General features: G+C 38.8%; 1 protein-coding gene across 1 annotated transcript in view; it reads left to right on the top strand.

Annotated features, from left to right (window-relative positions):
* Window positions 1-18,865, top strand: part of LOC116490673 (von Willebrand factor D and EGF domain-containing protein-like) — a 141,100-nt gene that overhangs the window by 16,343 nt on the left and 105,892 nt on the right. The window contains exons 5-8 of the mRNA XM_032190065.1: window positions 6,646-6,735; window positions 8,002-8,137; window positions 11,664-11,881; window positions 14,561-14,634. Coding sequence (XP_032045956.1) covers window positions 6,646-6,735; window positions 8,002-8,137; window positions 11,664-11,881; window positions 14,561-14,634 — 518 coding nt within the window. The remainder of the gene's footprint in view (window positions 1-6,645; window positions 6,736-8,001; window positions 8,138-11,663; window positions 11,882-14,560; window positions 14,635-18,865) is intronic.

Genomic DNA, 18,865 nt, shown 5'->3' with positions numbered 1-18,865 from the left:
AGAAAGATGGTACATTTTAAAATAGAGGGAGGTTTATTTTATGGTCCTTTTCATGGTGTTCTGCCTCTCTGATTCCAAATTCTTGGTTCAATAGCATACTGAAAGATAGAGTTCATTACAAAACAATCTTTAAGAAGTGTATTTGATGGCTTACACAGCAACACAGATCTAGCTTCAACAACAACAACAAAACAGAAGCCAATACAAGATGTGAAAAAAAATTGACTTGTGTATGAATTCATGGCCTTTCATGGTACAGAAACAAGACTTTTAAAGTTAAATTAGGTTCATAACTTTTATAGGCAGAGAGCCATTAGTGATGCTACAACGAACTGAAAGAATAAACAGGGATAATGGCCTTGTGTTAAAAGTAGGTTGGAAATAGTCTTGGCATTTTGCAGCTTCTCTTTGAGATATTTAAGAAACACGAATAAGCTTTTTCAAGTTCTTGAAAAGATGAGTCATCTATAACAGTAGCACAATCTAGATGGTATTTTTTTTTTCTCATTTCTCCTCATAATTATGCCTCAAGAGTTCAGAATCTGACTGGTGCTGCCCTCATTTATAACATAACATGAAGCAGACAATTCTGCCAGCTTTCAAGACAAGCTTGTGTTACAAAGAGATATTTTCATCAAAATAATTTCACTTGTAATCACTTCAAATCTAGATTTAACAATCCTGAGGGATTCAGAGAAAACACAGCTCTGTTAACTAGTCACACCACCAAATCTTTATAAGACCATTTTTATTATATTAAGTTTTCAGTAAGCCCTTCTTTGTCCTCTACTGAAATCCACATGTTTAATTTAGCAGGTTTAGTGAGACTAAAACATTCTTTTCCATGCTAAAATTTTTTAAAGGTCTTCACAGCCTATTTGACTAATTATAATTATCCGTAAATCATCACTGGTGAAACCCAAGCTACAAAGCCTCAGATGTAGCTGGGAATTCATTTCTACAGAATAAGGATTAAAAAAGCATAGTACTGTGCTTGCCATCCCAATCTGGGTTTCTGATAACAGTCACAAAGCAGGGAACACTCCTTTCACTCCCAGAGGTGTAAACCTGAAGCAACTCAATAAACATGACAATAAACAGGACTAACACAAAGGGAAGGGGTTGCTATTAAAAGTAGAAGCAGACCCTGAGGACCAAACTCAGCTGTGCAGACATACTTCTCAACCTCCTGGGCCCAAGCAAGATACAACTGCAAGGAGTTTTTCACAAGCAGCTTTAAATGGAGACCGGATCTCTAGTGACAGAGACATATTAGAGAGTAGACAATGAACAAGAAAGAGAGAGTCCCAGCTCTCTTTCCCCATCTCCATTCCTGTGGCTGCACACCACCGGGTGCGTGGGTGTGATTCAGGGAAGAATTGCTCCCCCAAGATGCAGAAGTTGCAGCATTTACCAAACTGCTTTAATTTAACCTGCCTTTCACCTACCTGTGCATAGTCCGAATTTGACTTCAACATTTTTGTAGGTGAATACTGGGAGCTGTATTATTTTTAAACCTCACCTGAAATCGGCATCTTCTCTGTTCATTTCTTGATAAAACACTACAGCCAAGCAAACTTATTTTCTTTTAATCACTATTTAGGTGATTGATATCTACTCTATTTTTTTTTATCCACCAGAAAGTCCCCAAGTAATAGGTTAGTCACATAATATTATACCTATCAATATATTCTAATATGCAGTCAAACCTTAGAGAAGAGTAGAGATTTACTGGCCAACATTTCTGAACTCATATTGACTAAACAGCCAGTTATTTTTTAATAGTTATCATGTGTGCTTTTCTCCTACATCTTTGGGTTCCAATTTTGTTATTTCAGACAGTAATGTTGGCAGCATAATGTTCATGAAACTATTGCAGCCTTAAATAAATCTATAATATGTCGCTATTTCTATATGAACACTGAAAGAAGCCTACTCCATCTGATATGAAAATCCTGGCATTCCTAAGCCTTATTTATGCGATGGTGACAGAGGTCATTTCATTCCTCGAGGCACAGCCATCTATAAATTATAGCAGCACACTGTGAGTAATGAGTTATGCTAAGAAAGGTGTTCAGAAGAAAACCGTGGAGATTTTGCTCTGCACAGCAATCCCAAAGTTCATATGGTGAGGAGCAATTGTTACCATACATAAACTATGATGCACATTGTAAAATAAAAATGTGTAAGTAAAACTGGCCTTTCTAAGCTGCCTGCTAAAAGTGGCCATTTTGTGAGGCACTCTGAAACACCACAAGAATAACTCCAGCCAAAAAGACTGTAAATGAGTGCTTCAATATATAAAAGAGCTAATTTTCACTCTCAAGGGAAGAGGAGTGAAATTTCCTACTGCTTAAACATCAATTCTATCCCAGCCATTGGACTTGACATGGGAAACAACAGAAATAGGAAGAAATGCCTATTTGTATGTTATACCTAAGTTTAAAATTTCTTTCTGAAACTTCAGACAGAGAATGAGGAGCATCCCTGCAGAACACAGAGCTCCAGGTGGACTCGAAATGAGTTTTTAATGCAGAAAGGGGCAGACAGTGATGAGCAAAGCTCTGCAGCTGATAAGATGCCTCACTTCTACCCTGGGAAGATTTATTTCCTTAGTAGATGAAGTATCTGCAGTTAGCCTCCACATACTGTTTGGTCATTTCCCACTGGAAAGAGCTGCCTGATTATGGATAGCCCACAGCTGTGCAACTCAAGCGGGACCTCCCATGGGTCAGGTCTCACTGTTCTCCTTCCCTTCTACAGCAACAGCCCTCTTCAGGGTACAATTTGTGTCCAAAAGCCTTAAGGGCTACTTTATTAATTAACTCAATGTTAGGTTCTCCCTACTTGTCCCTTCCCACTAACCCTTTTGGAGACCATGTCCACAGACTTTGTTCCTTCCCCTTTCTGCAAATAAGTACAGCCAGATCATTTCTGGGAGCTAAACTCCCCACTTCTCCAGCTTTCCTAGGAGCACCTGCCTTCAGCTCTGCTCTTCCCTTGCTCTTCTCACACAGGCTGTGCACCACAACTCCTCCTGCACACGTTTCCCAGCAGGACCCCTCCTTCAGGCTTCTCTAACCCCAGCCTATTAGTGTTTAATTGAGGAGGATACAGCAGGGGGGGCCTTCCCTGCCATCACAAGATACCCTTTCACCTGGCATGATTGATTCCCTGCCAAACCCTTCACCTGCAAGCCATCAGTGTGCCCAAGTGACTCTTACCCTTGCAGCCCCTGCCTGCCTTCTGGCAGCTCCAAGTCTTGGAGTTAATAGAGTGAATCAGCCACAGTTAGGCTCCTGCATCTTAGTGGAAGCATGCAGACTTCCCTGCCCAGAGAATAGGCAACAGCAGGCACCCCAAAGTGCTACCTTATGCACCAGATGCATGTCCTGCCCTTCCCAAGGGGTATCCCAACTCCTGGGGCACAAGCTGCAGAAGGGTAGAAGGCAGGACTGCAGCCAGGAGCTGCCATGAACATTGTTTATTTTCCCTGGTGTGTGTTTAGGTGAGGTAGGTAAGCAGTTCTGATGGATGGTCCCAGCCCAATGCTCCAACCTGGCAGTTTCCTCATTTTGGGGACACGTGGCACTGCCCCGGGACGTGGCTGGGAAGGATGGTGGCAACTTATTTGCTAGTGCTTTGAGAAGTGTATAACTGAGATCAGCCTTTCTGAAGATTCCCAAAAAGAACAAATTGTCTTGCAAACCTGGGAGCCCTCACAGATCAGTGACTGATGAGCAGGGATGGGTGCTGATCACAAAAACAGGCACCTCCAGGTGCCTCCAGGAACCCAACCCCTTGCTCAAGCCCAGTCCAACCACCCTTAGCATCAGAACTGCCCGAGGTGGGTAAGCTACTCAGGGCACAGTGACTTCCAAAAAATTATCCTTTGGATTCAAGGAAGGATTGTAACCCAGAGCCTTCTGAAGCTGCTTGGCCATAGGATATGTGCAGTGCCTTCAGATGATGCAGATGAAGGGTATGCTTCTGGATGTGCTGGGAAATGCCCCCCCCCCCCCCCCCCCCCCCCGCTCCCCCGCTTGCTGCCTTTGAAGGTGGAAACACGCATGAATGCAGCTTTATTTGAGCTTTTCTGTCCCTGCCCTCATTCCCGTGTCTCTCACCACATGCTCAAGCTATCGCAAATGATCTCCATGCTGCATTCAGAAGTAATTAGGGGTGTGGAAAATGGTGAAACTGGAGGGTTTTCTTTTTTCTTTTCTGTTTGAAAATGAGTACAAATAATGCATTTGGGGGTGGGGGGGAAGGGGAGGGACGACAGATTTAGTCTCTGGGAACTCTCAAAAAAGTATTTTGATGTGCAAGTCATTTGGAGAGAATTTGCCAAAGACGGTGACATGTTCCAGAATTAAAATACTCTCCCAAATCACTTCCCAAGTTGCCCGACCTCCACCAAATCAATGACTGAATTCTGCTTTTCACTCAATGTGCTGCTCCCTGGGTTCACAGTGAAGTGGGAAGAGATCTGATAGAGTCCACTTAAAGGCATAAACCTGCTCCAAAACACAGGAAAGGAGACATTTCTGCAAATAACTGACAGCACACTCCTGTCAGTATTGCTTTTATCTCTTTGCTTTAAAAAGGCAGCATCTGTAGAAGGGGGAGGGAAAGAAGAGAAAGAAATGTTGACTACTGAACTAGAGAAAAAGAGCAAGTATTTAGTTGAAGGCAAATAAATAAATAAATAAATAAATAAAAATCTCCTTGCAGTGACTATGATAATAATGATGTGACAAACTGTCAACCTGTAGCTCAGTAGCCGATGAACACGTCGGCTGGTTGTGAAGCGAAGTGTGCACCTAACAAGGTAAAGGCACTACAAGGAGAGGAGCGATAGGAAAGACAGGAGTGAAATGTAACTTGTGACGGGTGCCTGAACACTGAGACTTGGGAAAGCTTGTGCTAATCTCCATACATGCTGGAGGTAGAACTGTAATGGACTGAAAATCTTCTCAGCATGTCTTTACAGAGTAATTTTCCATTTTGGTGTTATCAATAAAATATACCTCTTTTCTACAACAGGAGAAAACACAGTGTGTGCAGGGAATGGAGCTGGGTTTCCATGTGCTTCAGGGTGTTATTTTGGGGCAGATCCCTGGGAGATGGGACACATCCTTGTGAGCAGCCCTGCTGCTCCATCTGAATGATTTGGGTAAAAATCATTGAAGCAGAAAAATGCAAACAGCCCACCAAGCATAAATATAATATCTGCAGTGCAGGTGCAGTGGATTTGCTTACTGAGCTCTGTATGGGATTTGTTTTTATTATTTTTCTTACTATTTTATATTTTTTATCATTACCTGGAGAACACAAATTTCTCTCCTTTGGAGGCAAATTAGTTAACAATGTTTCTGAGGGATTTTAACCTTGAGAGATCTCTGAGGCCCATGTTGCTTTTCCTCCAGCTTGGAAAACCATAAGGTGGTAACGAACAGGGCTTTTGGGTGGTGAAGGAAATACTCCAGAGCAGTAGGCAGCTCATGTCCACAGGACCACATGAATCTGAAAAAACCCTGTTTCTTTGAGCTGGTTTTGCTGGCACTGGTCATGAAAGTAGTACTTGAGCCGGCCAGTGAGAGACACTGGGAGCCATAGAATCTGTCTGGAGAAGCTCCTCACCACGAAAAGTAAATCAGATCGGTCTGCTTCCTCTTCATGGGTCACTTGAGGCTTCAAAAAGGCAGCAGCTATAAATATGCCATCTGACCGATTGGAATTGATTTACTATGGCACAAGCTGTTACTCCATTTCCGAGAAAAAGGCCCCCAAAAAATGAGAGCTGCAGTTTCAGAGCTGGCTGTAGTTTGCTTTAAGGAAAAATTCTGTAGTTTAATCTTATGATCCTAGAAATGATGTTAGCAGTTTGGGTTTTGTGAAAGCAATGAAACATTAAGATGGCAGATGGTGTGCGGGCTCAGCAGAGATAAAGGTTGCGTGACTGTTCTAGGAATAAAACATAAATGGCATGGTACATTATGTCTGGTGTTTTTTTTTTTGTTTGGGGGTATTTTTTTATTATATTTTTTTTATACTATAAACCTTTCAGGCACATCTGCATCATCTTTTATAATGCAATAAGAAAAATGGAGCTTCTTATATTGCTGACACTTTTTCTGAGGCTGGATGACTGTCAAACTAATTTAAATTAAAAAACAACTTAAAAACATGTTATTCAATCCATCAGGCACTCTGAAGTCTGGGATCCCAAGGGCCAATGTCCTGAACTTGACAGCAATGTCTATAAACGGTGTAATTCTCCCTAATTAAAATGAGTTAATATTACTAACCCTTACAAGTTGTTTGGAAGAATAAAAAAGAAAATGCACTGTAAGCATTCAGTGTTAGTAATTGTTTAGACAGAAGCCATGTTTCTTTGCTTGTTATATGCATCAAAAATTCTTTCAGATCTTGAGGTTTATGCATAAACTTTCTTAATACCTAACCCCCCCCCCAAATACGTTTCAATGGTTTAAAAAATTAAAAAAAAATTAAAAAAAAAAAAAGGGGGGGGGGGGGGGGAAAGCACAGCAATGCAGAGGAACAGGAAGATGTATTATTAATTTGTTTTTTTGTTCAAGAAAAGCTACAGCACACACTGTTTACACTGTTTATTTACTGCAGGTTTTTTGTACTGTCACTGCATTTGCAAGGGACACTCCTGAGCAGCAATCATTGCCTGAGGAGAGCAAAGGTTTCTACGCTGGGATTAAGGTAACGCCAGTGGCCCCGATTTCCTGACTTCTCCAGCGTCTCCTTGGGGAATATTTATATATTACCTGACACGCTCTGACAAACAAGGCACAGACACATAGGCCTTGATCATCATAACCAGCACTGCTTTTATGCTCACTTTGTGAAAATGTCTTAATAAATTATATGGCTTTCAGTCTGTTTGCAAAATGCCCTAAAGCACCCATCAGCAGAGTGTGCAGGTGTTGACACTAATGCAGCATAAAGAATGTGCGAAACTACATCTGCCAGTAAATACGCCCCAAAGTACTCTGGTGGTTATGTATAAATGGCAGCCACACCTACAAAGATGCAGAATTTTTTTCTAACTAAACCAGAACAAAATGAAAACTGGTATGAATTTTTATCCATCTCCTCCTTCTGGTCAGGCCCTACAAAAATCAAGCTGCTGAGGGTAAATCACACTGAGTGCAAAGCCTGGGTCTAATCCTACCCAAGGATGTGACTGTCATCTGGGATAATTTGAGATCTTCTAAGCATCTAAGTTTCATGCCTACAAGAATGGGCTTTGAAAAACCTGGATGCCTGTTCTGTGTGACATTGGAAAAACTGTTACTTTTTTTTTTTTTTGGCAATGTCCAAATTTCCCAGAGAATGGAAATTCCTATTTCTGACTGCCCCTGGGTGCTGTTTCTGCTCTTGCCCCAGCAGAACAGCCATGCAGAGACCGCCCAGCCCCAGATCCTCTCCCCCACGCACTGAAGCTGCAATATATTATGTATAGAGAAATCTTTCTTCCTGCCATAGCAGGGAAGAGGAATCGGGTGAAAATTGCACTAGCTTTGCACCTGGGGCAGAGTACAAATATAGAGTCCATGATCATGAGGTAATGCCATACTTTAGGTTATAAATACTACTGGTATTTCTCTCAGTGCATTGGAATGGGAACCAGGGATATTAAAAATGAACAAATTCTATGGTGGTATACTATTTTCCGGCTTAATAATAACCTATTTTTAGATGAGGAGATGAGAATTAATTAGACACTATCTATGACAACTGCAAACATTTTTTTTTAATTATGAAGAGCATTAAAATATTTTAACAAAAAATTACCTTTGGAAATTTGCAGATTATTTCTATGAAATTATTATTATAAAGATTATTATTATTTTAAAAGCAGTTATATCGATTCATAATCAATTAAAAACACTCAAAATGTCAGAAATATCAGTATTGCCTTATTAATCTATCAAAATGATGTAAAATGTATTATTTTATTTCCAGTTTTTACCAGAATCGTTACAAATTGCAGAAGATGGCAAGGAACACGTTTTGACCATTCTGAGCACTGTGCCCATTACCTGTTCTGGGCACGATGATTCCTGTAAAATCACGTTACAGCTAAGTACTGAGGATTTGGGTGAGTTTTACATATTGGCATCAAATCAATGTGATTACTTTTTCCTGCACTTTCATTACAATGAATTCTAGGTGAAATTATAAGCCTCAAATTACTAAAGAGGGCAGAGCCTATAAGCTCAACAAACTAAGCCATATATTTCTTTGCAAAATAAAAGATATGATGATATCACTCAGGTATTTGACACCAAAAAACATCTGGCTAGTCTTAACCTGAACAATAGTCCATGAAGATTTATGGGTGAAATACCTGTGAGCAGATGTTTTTTTAAAATTCCAGGAGCATAATATTCTATTTAAAGTTTGTTTGTTTGTTTGTTTGCTTGTTTGTTTGTTTGTTTTTCTTTTTTTTTTTTTTTTTGTAGCAGAAATGGCCTTAGCTAGAATAATTTTATCAATTATCAATAAGAAACTGACCTGCATATTAATTATTCAGTAAATGTTTCTCTTTTCTGCCTTACAGTTATTGTCTGTCTTAATAAAGAAGAAAAAAAAAATTCTTATGATTATGTATTATTCTCTTTCTAAAGTTATTTTTTTAACTTGGAAACACTGACAATGTCACTTAGAAAATCCTCTTGCTCTTTTAAACAGTGTATACTTTCCTAGGTTAATCTGGTGGAATATCATGCTTAACCAAGGGCCCTATATGGAGTTTTACTTACCATTTGCACCAAATAAAATATCCAACCATTTTTCTAACAAGGGGTTTATTTTTCTTCCATGGGTGATTCAGTGAGAAAAATGTTTACAGATAGGATTAATGCACAAAAAGAGAGATCAAATAAAAATAATATTAAAAAAAAAAAAAAACAGCTGCCAAAGCCCAGATAGTTCCTGATATTTTTCCTTTTCTGAATTCATCTCCTTTCTCTCTCCATCCTCAGCCAGCACAGACAGAAGAAAAAAAAAAAAAAGTCATTCAAATGATATCATAACACAATGATCTTAAACTGAACGGCACCTTATGGTTCCAGCAGCTGTGTTGGCTCTCGTACATGGAGTACTTTGCATTTCTTCATGGCTCAGTGCTGTTCCCTTCTACATATTGCTCTTGGCTTACAGTCTCTGCTAGTCCATCAGGCAAACATTTGCTGAGCTCATGGGAACAGATTTTCTTAGATATTGAGGTAGCTAAGAATGCAGGCTCGTGTGTGGTGGAATATCCCTGAAACCTCCAAGCAACCTCCAAACCTACAGCCGACAGGGATCAAATGAGAATTAGTCACATAAACTACCAAGGTAATTTTTGAGTTAGATAGATTGGAATGAGGTTGACCTGTTGCCATGGTCTTCTCCAGTCCCACAACATGCATTTTACTGGAAGAAAAAGATGAGGCAAGATCTGCAGAAGTAGATTTATTTTCAAATTGTCAATGGGCATGATGTGTTGGTGGCAAGATTTGCCAGGATGGAGTCAAAATTTGACCAATTAACTAATCTTTGAAGTAGTTTGCTGTTACAGAGGCAGTTTTAATCAACAGTTTTAATCAACACATTTCTGTAGCTTAAACTAATAACCAACTCTAACCTTTGATTACTCCACCCTGAGGCTGTTTCCTTAGATGGCAGTTGAACTAGTATTGATCAACTGAGATATCTATATGTACTTAAGGTTGAGTACCTACTGCTGGGTGTTTGTACAACCATAGGTTTGTTTTCAGCCTTTATTGTCAGTAGGGTCCATTTTTTTATCTGAAGGAATGCTGAGGGCTTCTGAAAAACATAGTGCCAGTCACAGTGCTATAAATTGAAAATGAAAGCTATTTTAGCTGAGATTCGTTTATACCAAGCAAATTAACCGACAAGCTCCTTGTCTGACTGAGTCCATCTGACAACGCTGTTGTGTTAATTATGTAGGGAATAAGTGATAAGAAAGCTAATTACAAGCACAGAAATATCTCTCTAAGTTCAGACAATATCATAATGAATGCCAAGACACAGCAAAGCCACTGGAGTTCAGCTTCTGTTAAGTTTATCATTGCTATTTTGACAAGATGATTTTCTTTGATTTTAAACTTTTGTTCTGGGTTGTGAGCAGAGCTCATGGGACTGTAATAGCAATAACTATTCTTCATGGAAGCCTCCAATTTAATTGAATCAAAAACCTTGAAAATAAACCAGGACTTTTCTATAAGATGTAAGGCATCCTTTAAGGATTTGGAATGACTGATGATGTACTAATAACAGTTGTAGGTTTTTCAGTTCCATTCTTATAGAACTCTACTCTAGGGTTAATTTCAATTACATTTTATGAGTCTTTTCCATAAGGAATAAAATGTTGATTATGTGATTGCATTAGAAATACCATTGTAAAATACCTGAATGTCATCTACTATAAATTATTAAGCAATTCTACAAATGGGAAAAATTATATGGAAATCACTTATTTTCATATCTGATTAATTCTATTGCCGTCATTTCTATAACACTGTTCTTATCTGCTGATAATATTGGTCTGGGAGAGAAAGCTAAACACTTAGCACAAATGCCAGGAGTCCTGAAATCAGCAGCAGGATTCTGATGGCCTGGTAGGGCCATGATTTCATTCTTTACCTAACAAAGGACTCACGAAGGGTTAGTCTGCTCCTGAGGAGCAGATAGACACTATCTGATATGCAGACCAGCTGTATCAGAACCAAATGCTATTATTATTCACTGTTCATAAATAAAAAATGATAGTAAATGTCAATGTAAGAGAAATCAAGCAGATTGGTTTGTCTTTTACCTGGGATTTAAGCATGGAGGGTTAATCCTCAAGGGAAATGGACACTACTAGCCCTACTAGAAAAGGTTCCTTTTGGAAATATATGATGTGCAAAGCTTCATGAATAACTTGGGTTGCCATTGCCATACTGATTTTATTCACCATCCTTAACTTCCCGACCCATCACAGATACCTACATAGCCAGTATCATCATTAACTTGTTACTTTTCCACAATCTTTTAGTGAATTTATCTCACAACCCCATTATTTTACAGATTAGAAAGTAAAGCACAGCATCACAGTATAACCAAAAGTAAGTAACAGAGAAAGCTCTCCAAATCTGCTGCATTTATCTTCCTATGATGGATCCAAAGTTCACTAAAAACTGACTGGAGAACATTCCCTTTCCAGATCAAAAATTCTCTATGCTTTAAATTAAATAACTCCCAGCAGATACCTTGTTATAATAAAGCTAGTGAAAGATAAATGTTTTCCAGAAACACAGTTTCATCTCTTTCTTTGTCACAAAAACAACTCATCTTCATTTCCTGGGCACGGACCCATAAAGATAAGACTGTCATTCCAGAAATATTAGCACCCATGGACAGAAAAGCACTGATGAGTTTCAGTAAGTTGTCTACTGTAGGGGAAAAAAAATATGTGCTAAAGGATGGCAGACTGAGTCAGTTGCAACCATCTTCACGCAAAACCTCTCTGAATTCAACAGGTGTGTGTCCTGGAATGTAAAGTATTTGTGTTGGATGGGATTGATAACTGTTTGGATATTTCTTGTTAGACTCAGTGTTCCTGTTCATTTTAGACAGGCAATTACCAGGGCTGCCAGACATCGCCCTTTCAGCATGCCAGGTGGACCTGGTGCCAATGCCCTGCTCAGAGGGCAGCTGTGCAGCAGCCACGCTGACGGTGACAGCCGTGACAGACTTTGCTCAGGATGGGAACCGCATCAGCCGCATCAGAGCTGAGCCAGTCGGATGGAGAGATTCACTTTGGAGGGCTCACACACCAAAGGATGTGAAGGTTAGGTCCTAAAATGGAAAATGTGACAATTTTAAATGGGAGGTATAGCATCAGAGAAAATGAGGCAATGATAAACCTTAATCTTATAAAAACCTGTGGACCACTGTTCGCACAGTAACCTAAAACAGCCTCTCTGAAAACTAAGAGTGAAGCTTTTTGCTTTAACAGATTTAGGTTTCATTCTCAATTAGTCCATTGGTAAGGCCAACAGATGGATTATACGTGTAACCAGCCAGCGGTTTGGAGAAAAGCAGAGGAAAGGCTGTACCTTGCTAATGAAAAAGGAGGGTTCAGCATCACCGTGTTCAATATGTGACTGTTCCAGGAATCTCTAGGATGCCTCTGACAACACAGATGCTTTGTCTCTTCATTTATCGTAGTACAGAGCATCCAAAGTAAAGATAATGGGAATCAATCAGGGAGGCTAGCCACACTGTCCCTGCAGGAAGCCTGGCCCAGGCAGCATGGTGAGCAGGAGCTGGCCTGCTGGCTGTGGAGCTGGTTCAGAGCTTCAGCTGGGAGGTCTGAAAGCCAAAATCCCACCACCTGGGGGAATAAGCAAGAAGACAGATTTGACTCAGCTAAAACTCTCAGAGCAGTTGGAACATCTAAGCTGGAGCATTTAAAGTAACTGAAAACAAGCTCCCAGCTAAATCTGTAAGTTCACTGTCCTGATTCTGGTGGATTTACTCATGGTAGGATAAGATTAAATTGGACCAAAAGAATTTTTGCCTTCAAATGTAAAATGTCTAGCATGTGTTTATTTCCTTCCTTCTCCAACACAGGCTTCCCTTATACTTTTTAAGATTCTTAAATTAGAAATTGCAGATAATTCAATGTAGTACACACACATATTCATATTTTTTTCTTGGAAACTATGAATGCTTCCATTAAAATATGAAAATGTATCAAATGTGAAATGGAATTAATCTATTTTAATAATAAATTCAATCTATCTCAGTTAAAACTTGATCTATGAAAACATAATAGACATTACCTTCTATTCCCCCCCATTTCCCCATTGCTGCTTTGCAGTTAATTAGAGGCATTAATGTAAAACTGCTCCTGCAACATATCAAGGAGAAATCCATACATTAAAATCCGCATAGTCTATAGTCCTTCAGACTTGCTCAAATATTTTTGATTTATCTGAAAATTGAACAGAAATGGTGGGCAGAACATTCTGACAAATTCAGACACCTGAAAAAATTGATTTCTTCAGTACACTAGGGCTGCCTATAACTGAGACTTGCATCCTTTGCCAGCACCATGCAAGAAAACAGCAGAGCAGAAAAGGTTGTGGCCATGGAGAAAATGGGAAAATTCAGAGATACTTCTTTACATCACTCTGGTAAACACAAATGATACGATTGACCTCAGATCAAAAAGCTGTTCAAAGAGGTGTTAAGTTCTTCATTCCTCCAGACAATCACTTTAATAGTCTGGGATGCCAGACACCTGTGGGTGTCTAAGCAATGTCTCTGTGTGATGGTTGAGGGACATTTTGAAATACAGATGATGTATTGCCTCGGGTGAGGAATTTTATCAAGTACTGTGGTTTTATCTTCACCCTCTTATTCATTTATTTAATTTCTCCACTGTTCCTAAAAGCTAAATTCTGCTTTGTCGCTGAAATAATATACAAGAATATAGTGGTCATTCTTCTTCCCTGCTGTGCAGATGGTGGCAGAACTAACTGAATTGCACCTTTGGATTTCTCATGGGCAAAAAGCACGCAAGGAATTAACAGCCCTGGCCAAGAAATCAGCCCTGCAGGCTGGATATGGAAAAATCATAATACTTCGTCATGCCCACCAGTGTGACTGGGAGCCCTTTGTATTGCAAATCGCTGCACACCCCAGTCTTGCATTTCTGAGGGTTGGATAGCAGAGTACACAGCCATGACAAGGAGCCATCTTGAGAGGCAGAGGAAGTACAGGCCCAGTAGGGCCTGAGATTCAGGTCTTGCAACTCCCAAGGGGATTTCATGACTTCTGGCTTTCACAGGTATATCTGCTCCTTGCAGGTCACCAGAGTCTTAGACCTTGTCTGTGACCTGGTTTATTTCCAAGTAACAAGAGCCAAAGCTGATGATCCTTGTTGCTCTAGTAAATCCTTTCCTCTTTCATTCATGTGCCAAAAGCAGACAGCTCCACCAGCTTAATTTGTGTCCTTGTCACCAGTACCCAATTGATAATGTTCACATAAAATTTACAAATCAGACATTCACATGCTGTATCAGGAAATTTAAGGTCAAGCTAGGGGACAGACAGTGACTACTGCTAAAATATGCTAATGCTACTTAATTACAGCATACCTTATACAATCCTTTAGGCATTAAAATTAGTACAATTTAATGAGCACTCTACTCTCTTGATAATTTCAGTGAATGATCTACTTCTTAGCAAAGAAGTTTAATACAAAAGGTTTGCTTTTTACCAGCTACACAGTGCATTACATCTGGTAGAATAGAAGCACTTTGAACTCCCATATTGCATGGGATTAAACTCAGTTGTTTGAAAGCAAAGCCTATTTTGTACCCATCCACAATTATGTTTTAGAAGTCAGATTTTAGTTTGTACTTGACACATGAATCCTGCCCCTAATGTTTTGTGAGGAGCGGTAATGAAGAAAAACTGCTGTGTAGACTGTATTCATTACGCATTTCATTTTAACTAGGTCACAGTTCGAGACCTCCCAACAGGGAACTGCTACTCTTTCACTGATCCACACATTATCACATTTGATGGATGGTGAGTATTCTACTTTGAAATAATTTGGCTCGATTACTGCAGTTTTCAGTTTCTGGATATAGCATGCATTTGGCTTTACATTAGAATACCAAAAAAGCATTGTACTAGTTTGCTTATAATGATTAATGTAGTGCCTGAGTAACATACATGTTTTCCTTCCAGCTGTTTATATTCATTTTAACAAAAGGATGGGAAAAGGATTCATTTTGAACCTGCAACGGTTTTGAGAGGTTTTGAGAGGTTTTTATTTTTACAAGCTCAAGGTCAGACTCCAAAATTTTCTTCAAACAAAACCAACATTAATGACTTTGAGAGGGTTTCTATGTCATGTGGCGTGGTGTTAGAGACACCCCAGTTCCACCCAGGTGAGCCATCTTGTCCCTGTAGAAGCACATCTTGTGCAAATAGCCCATGTTGTTCCTGACAGTTTAGTAATACCTGACACAAATTCATTCAGCCCAAATATGCTCTTGCATTCTCCTATCTACTTCCAGGTCTAGTTTACTCATGGCTATATCTCTGCATGGAGCTGACAGTCATAATCACAACCAAAACATGATAAAAATGGTTCTGCTGTCTCAGGCAAAAGAAGTCCAGAAATTATGACTGGCAAATTTCAGGGAAAGTATGCAAAAATATTGCAAAACTGAAGTTGTTCATCCTCCTATAATGTACAGATGTGCTCCTACATAATTGCTTAAAAACTTAGTGATCCAAACGTGGTATCTTTATGTTTGGAAACCTGCACTCTACCCTAGCTATGAAATACAACAGACAGTTTTTAAAGTTTACATCTGGTATGTTTGAAGTAAAGTTACTAATATTTCAGATCACATTCCAGTTTTGTCATTCCGCCGTTAACCTCCTAATGGCACAGATAATGACTTTATGAGCATATCGTCCACAGGGGCTCGGCAGGCGTGATATTCTAATTTCGATATCCTAATGTCCCAATTTCAATCCAGCATGCTCTGGAGGCAGAAGCATATATTTGTCAGAACATGAACTCTGAAATGACGTCAAAACTGCAGAAATCTCTCGATGAAATGAGTGAGAAAGGCAGTGGCTCTGTTAAAGGCTACACATCTGCCTCAAATAAAGATGTTGCATAAACTGGGTAGTCTGAGCTAGGAGATTAGCTCTGCACACCTGGGACTTTCTAGTTTCCCTCCTCCTTTTGCTGTATGCCATCTCCAATGTGTTCAAGCACTTATTTCGTGCAAGTTTGGCTTCTCAGTATAAAGAAAATGGGGAAGAAAAAGTGGTACACAGACATTTATGTGCCTCTTGGTATTCACCATTATTTCGACTCTGTGTATTACATGAGATCAGAATATTATTTAAAAACTCTTTGTATATTTATGTTTTAAAATATTCTGTTCTGATTTAGGGCCAAGGCTGGACAGGGACCTGACAGCTTGTTGTATTTAGGAAGTCATAAATTACTGAAAATGGCTTTTTGGAATGGGGGAATACTATCAGCCATGTAGAACAATTTTACATAGCTTCCATGGGCAAAAGGTCTAAAATAAAACAGAGAAATTTTATTTCAGTAACTCATTTTGGAGCTCTGTTACTTACAGCACATGGAAATACTTCTAATTCTAAGCAATTTACAATTCCATTTAAACACAAGCAGTTTGGAAATGCCTGTCCTTCTGTGGCACCATGCCTCTGAGTCACACAACTCTGAAACAGAAAAGTCCCAGGAATACCTGGCCCCTTGATAACCTCACGTTTTTTCGCTGTGGGCATTCATTACTGCTCTGTCCAGTATAGCTTTAAATGAGCCAAGTGATGGGGCTTTTGCCATCTCAATAACCAGGTTATTTCACTAAGATATATCATTTGATATTCAGCCAAGTTTCTTACCCATCATTTCACAGTCCCATTACTCCTACTTATATTCCCATTTATTATTGTAAATAATTTCTCTTTCAATTATTGTAATGATTATGCTACACTATTAGATGTCAGTTAAGCAACTTCTCTGTCTGTCTATCCAAAAAAACTTTAACATATTATCAAATGATTTTAAAGCTCTGTATATAAGGAGTGGGGAATGCAGTTCCTGTGTTTCTATTGATACAAACCTACAGCCTATAGATAAAGGTAAATACAGATGTAGACACGGAGTTATGCAATAGAAGCATTTCCCTGTTTCATAAAAGGGTATGTGGTGGGAAACTGTATTTGAAATGTGGGGTGCATTTGGTACTGTGAATATGGAATAATTGCACAAACTGTGGACACAAGAAACCATATGAGAGTTCTGCAATAAAAAAAAAAAAAAATGTTTCAGACCAATCTGCAGATTGTCAACCGTTGAAAAAAGGAAGATAAAATAAAATAAAATAATAATAAAAAATAAAAAGAGAGAGAGAGAGAGAGAGAGAAACTTCTCCTAGGGACTAGGAAGCAATAGGTAAATAGGATGAATGGATGCTTTTCAGCATCAGGAGCTATATCACCTCTAAGTGATTGGTAGACACAGGTCAGGTAAGAACAGTACACAGGGGAGAGAGGAAACATTGAAAACACCCTTTTCTCATCTCTGCATGGCTACAAAGATGGCAGCAAACAAAGCTTGATAAAGAAACTACCAAAACTACCTCTGAGATCAACAGAAGAGCATCCATTAAGCAATATATCTCAAGGAAATCAATTTGTTCCGCCACTTTATCTAGAATCCTGTAGGTCAGCTTACCAGGATACAGCAGACTCTAAGGTCAAAATGTTGTAGGCAGAGCTGCCGTGGACAGGTAGTAGTCAATTGTCCCTGTGGTGCATTTTCCATCCTCTCGCCATGGAGTCCTGGGGATGGCTGTATAAAGAACTGTCATAAGGAAAGCAAAAGAAAGTCTGAAGATGGGGAGCATTGCCAAGAGCAAAACAGTAGGAGTGTTTTCTATGCAAATAGGCATGCACGTAAACACACTCCTACCTTTCTTAGATTTGCTTACTTTTTTTCACTTTCCTACTAAAAATGGTGAAAAGAAGAAAAAATACACAATGGAGACAAACAAGCATGAAAGCAGACACAAAAATAGAAAACTTAAATGAAAAACAATGCTCATTAAAATTTAGTTTAACTTTTTAAGTTAAGTTTAGCTTAACTTAAAAAAAAATATAAATAGTTTACTTAGCAGCTTTAAAGTGGAAGAAAATGAAAAATGGTATGAAAAACAAAAGACCAGAAGATATTGATGTGCTTTTTGGCAGCAAAATTTTCCTATGGTCACTTCTAAATTGTAAGTTATTTTGTGAGATTTCACAATAATACTTCCTTTTGTAACTTCTATATATATATATAATATATATATATATATTATAGATATATTTTCAATTTCAATGTGTTTTTATTAATTAATTAATTAATTTGTTTGTTTAATTTGACATAGTGAACTCCCATCTGAGGTAGCTCATTGTTCTTTATATAACTGAAATACCTAACACACTTCTAATGATAGCACTCCCCTTTGCTATGCCTCTGGCTAATGTTTCTGTAGAAATATTTATCTTGTAATCATTCTAGTCTTTTGACCAAAAGAAGTGACTGAAAATCAAAGAAGAATGTGTTGTATTTTACAGCGTAAGCACAATCAATTTATGTATATTGGTGCATCGATGTAAAACGGCATTAATTATACTAGCTAAAATCCAGAGAGAGCTCTTCCTTTTATAGCAAAGTAGCTTCTAAATTAAACAAATGTGAAAGCCTGGTAAAGCAAAAGTATACCCCTCATTATTAGTTATGGCACATTATAAATATAAAAGCTTTTCATGACATAAATTGTAGGTTCTTAAACATGAAGTATTAGCTTAAAACTAAATGTGGAGAATATCCTTTTAAGGTAAAATATAAAAAGGGAAATACTTCTTGATTGGTGAACTATATATATCATTCACGTTATTTTCCATTTTACTTTTTTTTTTTTTTTGAGCTTTCTCAAAAATTTACATCAATCCATCCATCAATATTATTGCAGGGGGAATGGCACTATTTCCTGCAGAGTGACAAAATCCCCAGCTTGCAAAACTTCATGCTTGTGGTTGGTTTTAATGGCATTCATCACGGCAGCCCACAACTAAGTCCTGGGCATGAGCAGCCCTCCCAGAGGGCTGTTCTTTCTTGATAGTCTGTAGAAATTTACACATCCCCAAGCATACACTGGCTGCTGAACATAACCCAGCAGCTTTACTCTTTGAGAATAACAGAGCTGCTCCTTAG

Source organism: Aythya fuligula, chromosome 6 (genome assembly GCF_009819795.1).
Source record: "Aythya fuligula isolate bAytFul2 chromosome 6, bAytFul2.pri, whole genome shotgun sequence".
Taxonomy (NCBI): domain Eukaryota; kingdom Metazoa; phylum Chordata; class Aves; order Anseriformes; family Anatidae; genus Aythya; species Aythya fuligula.
Note: the sequence above shows the minus strand (reverse complement) of the source record. Positions and strands in the feature narration are given on the sequence as shown.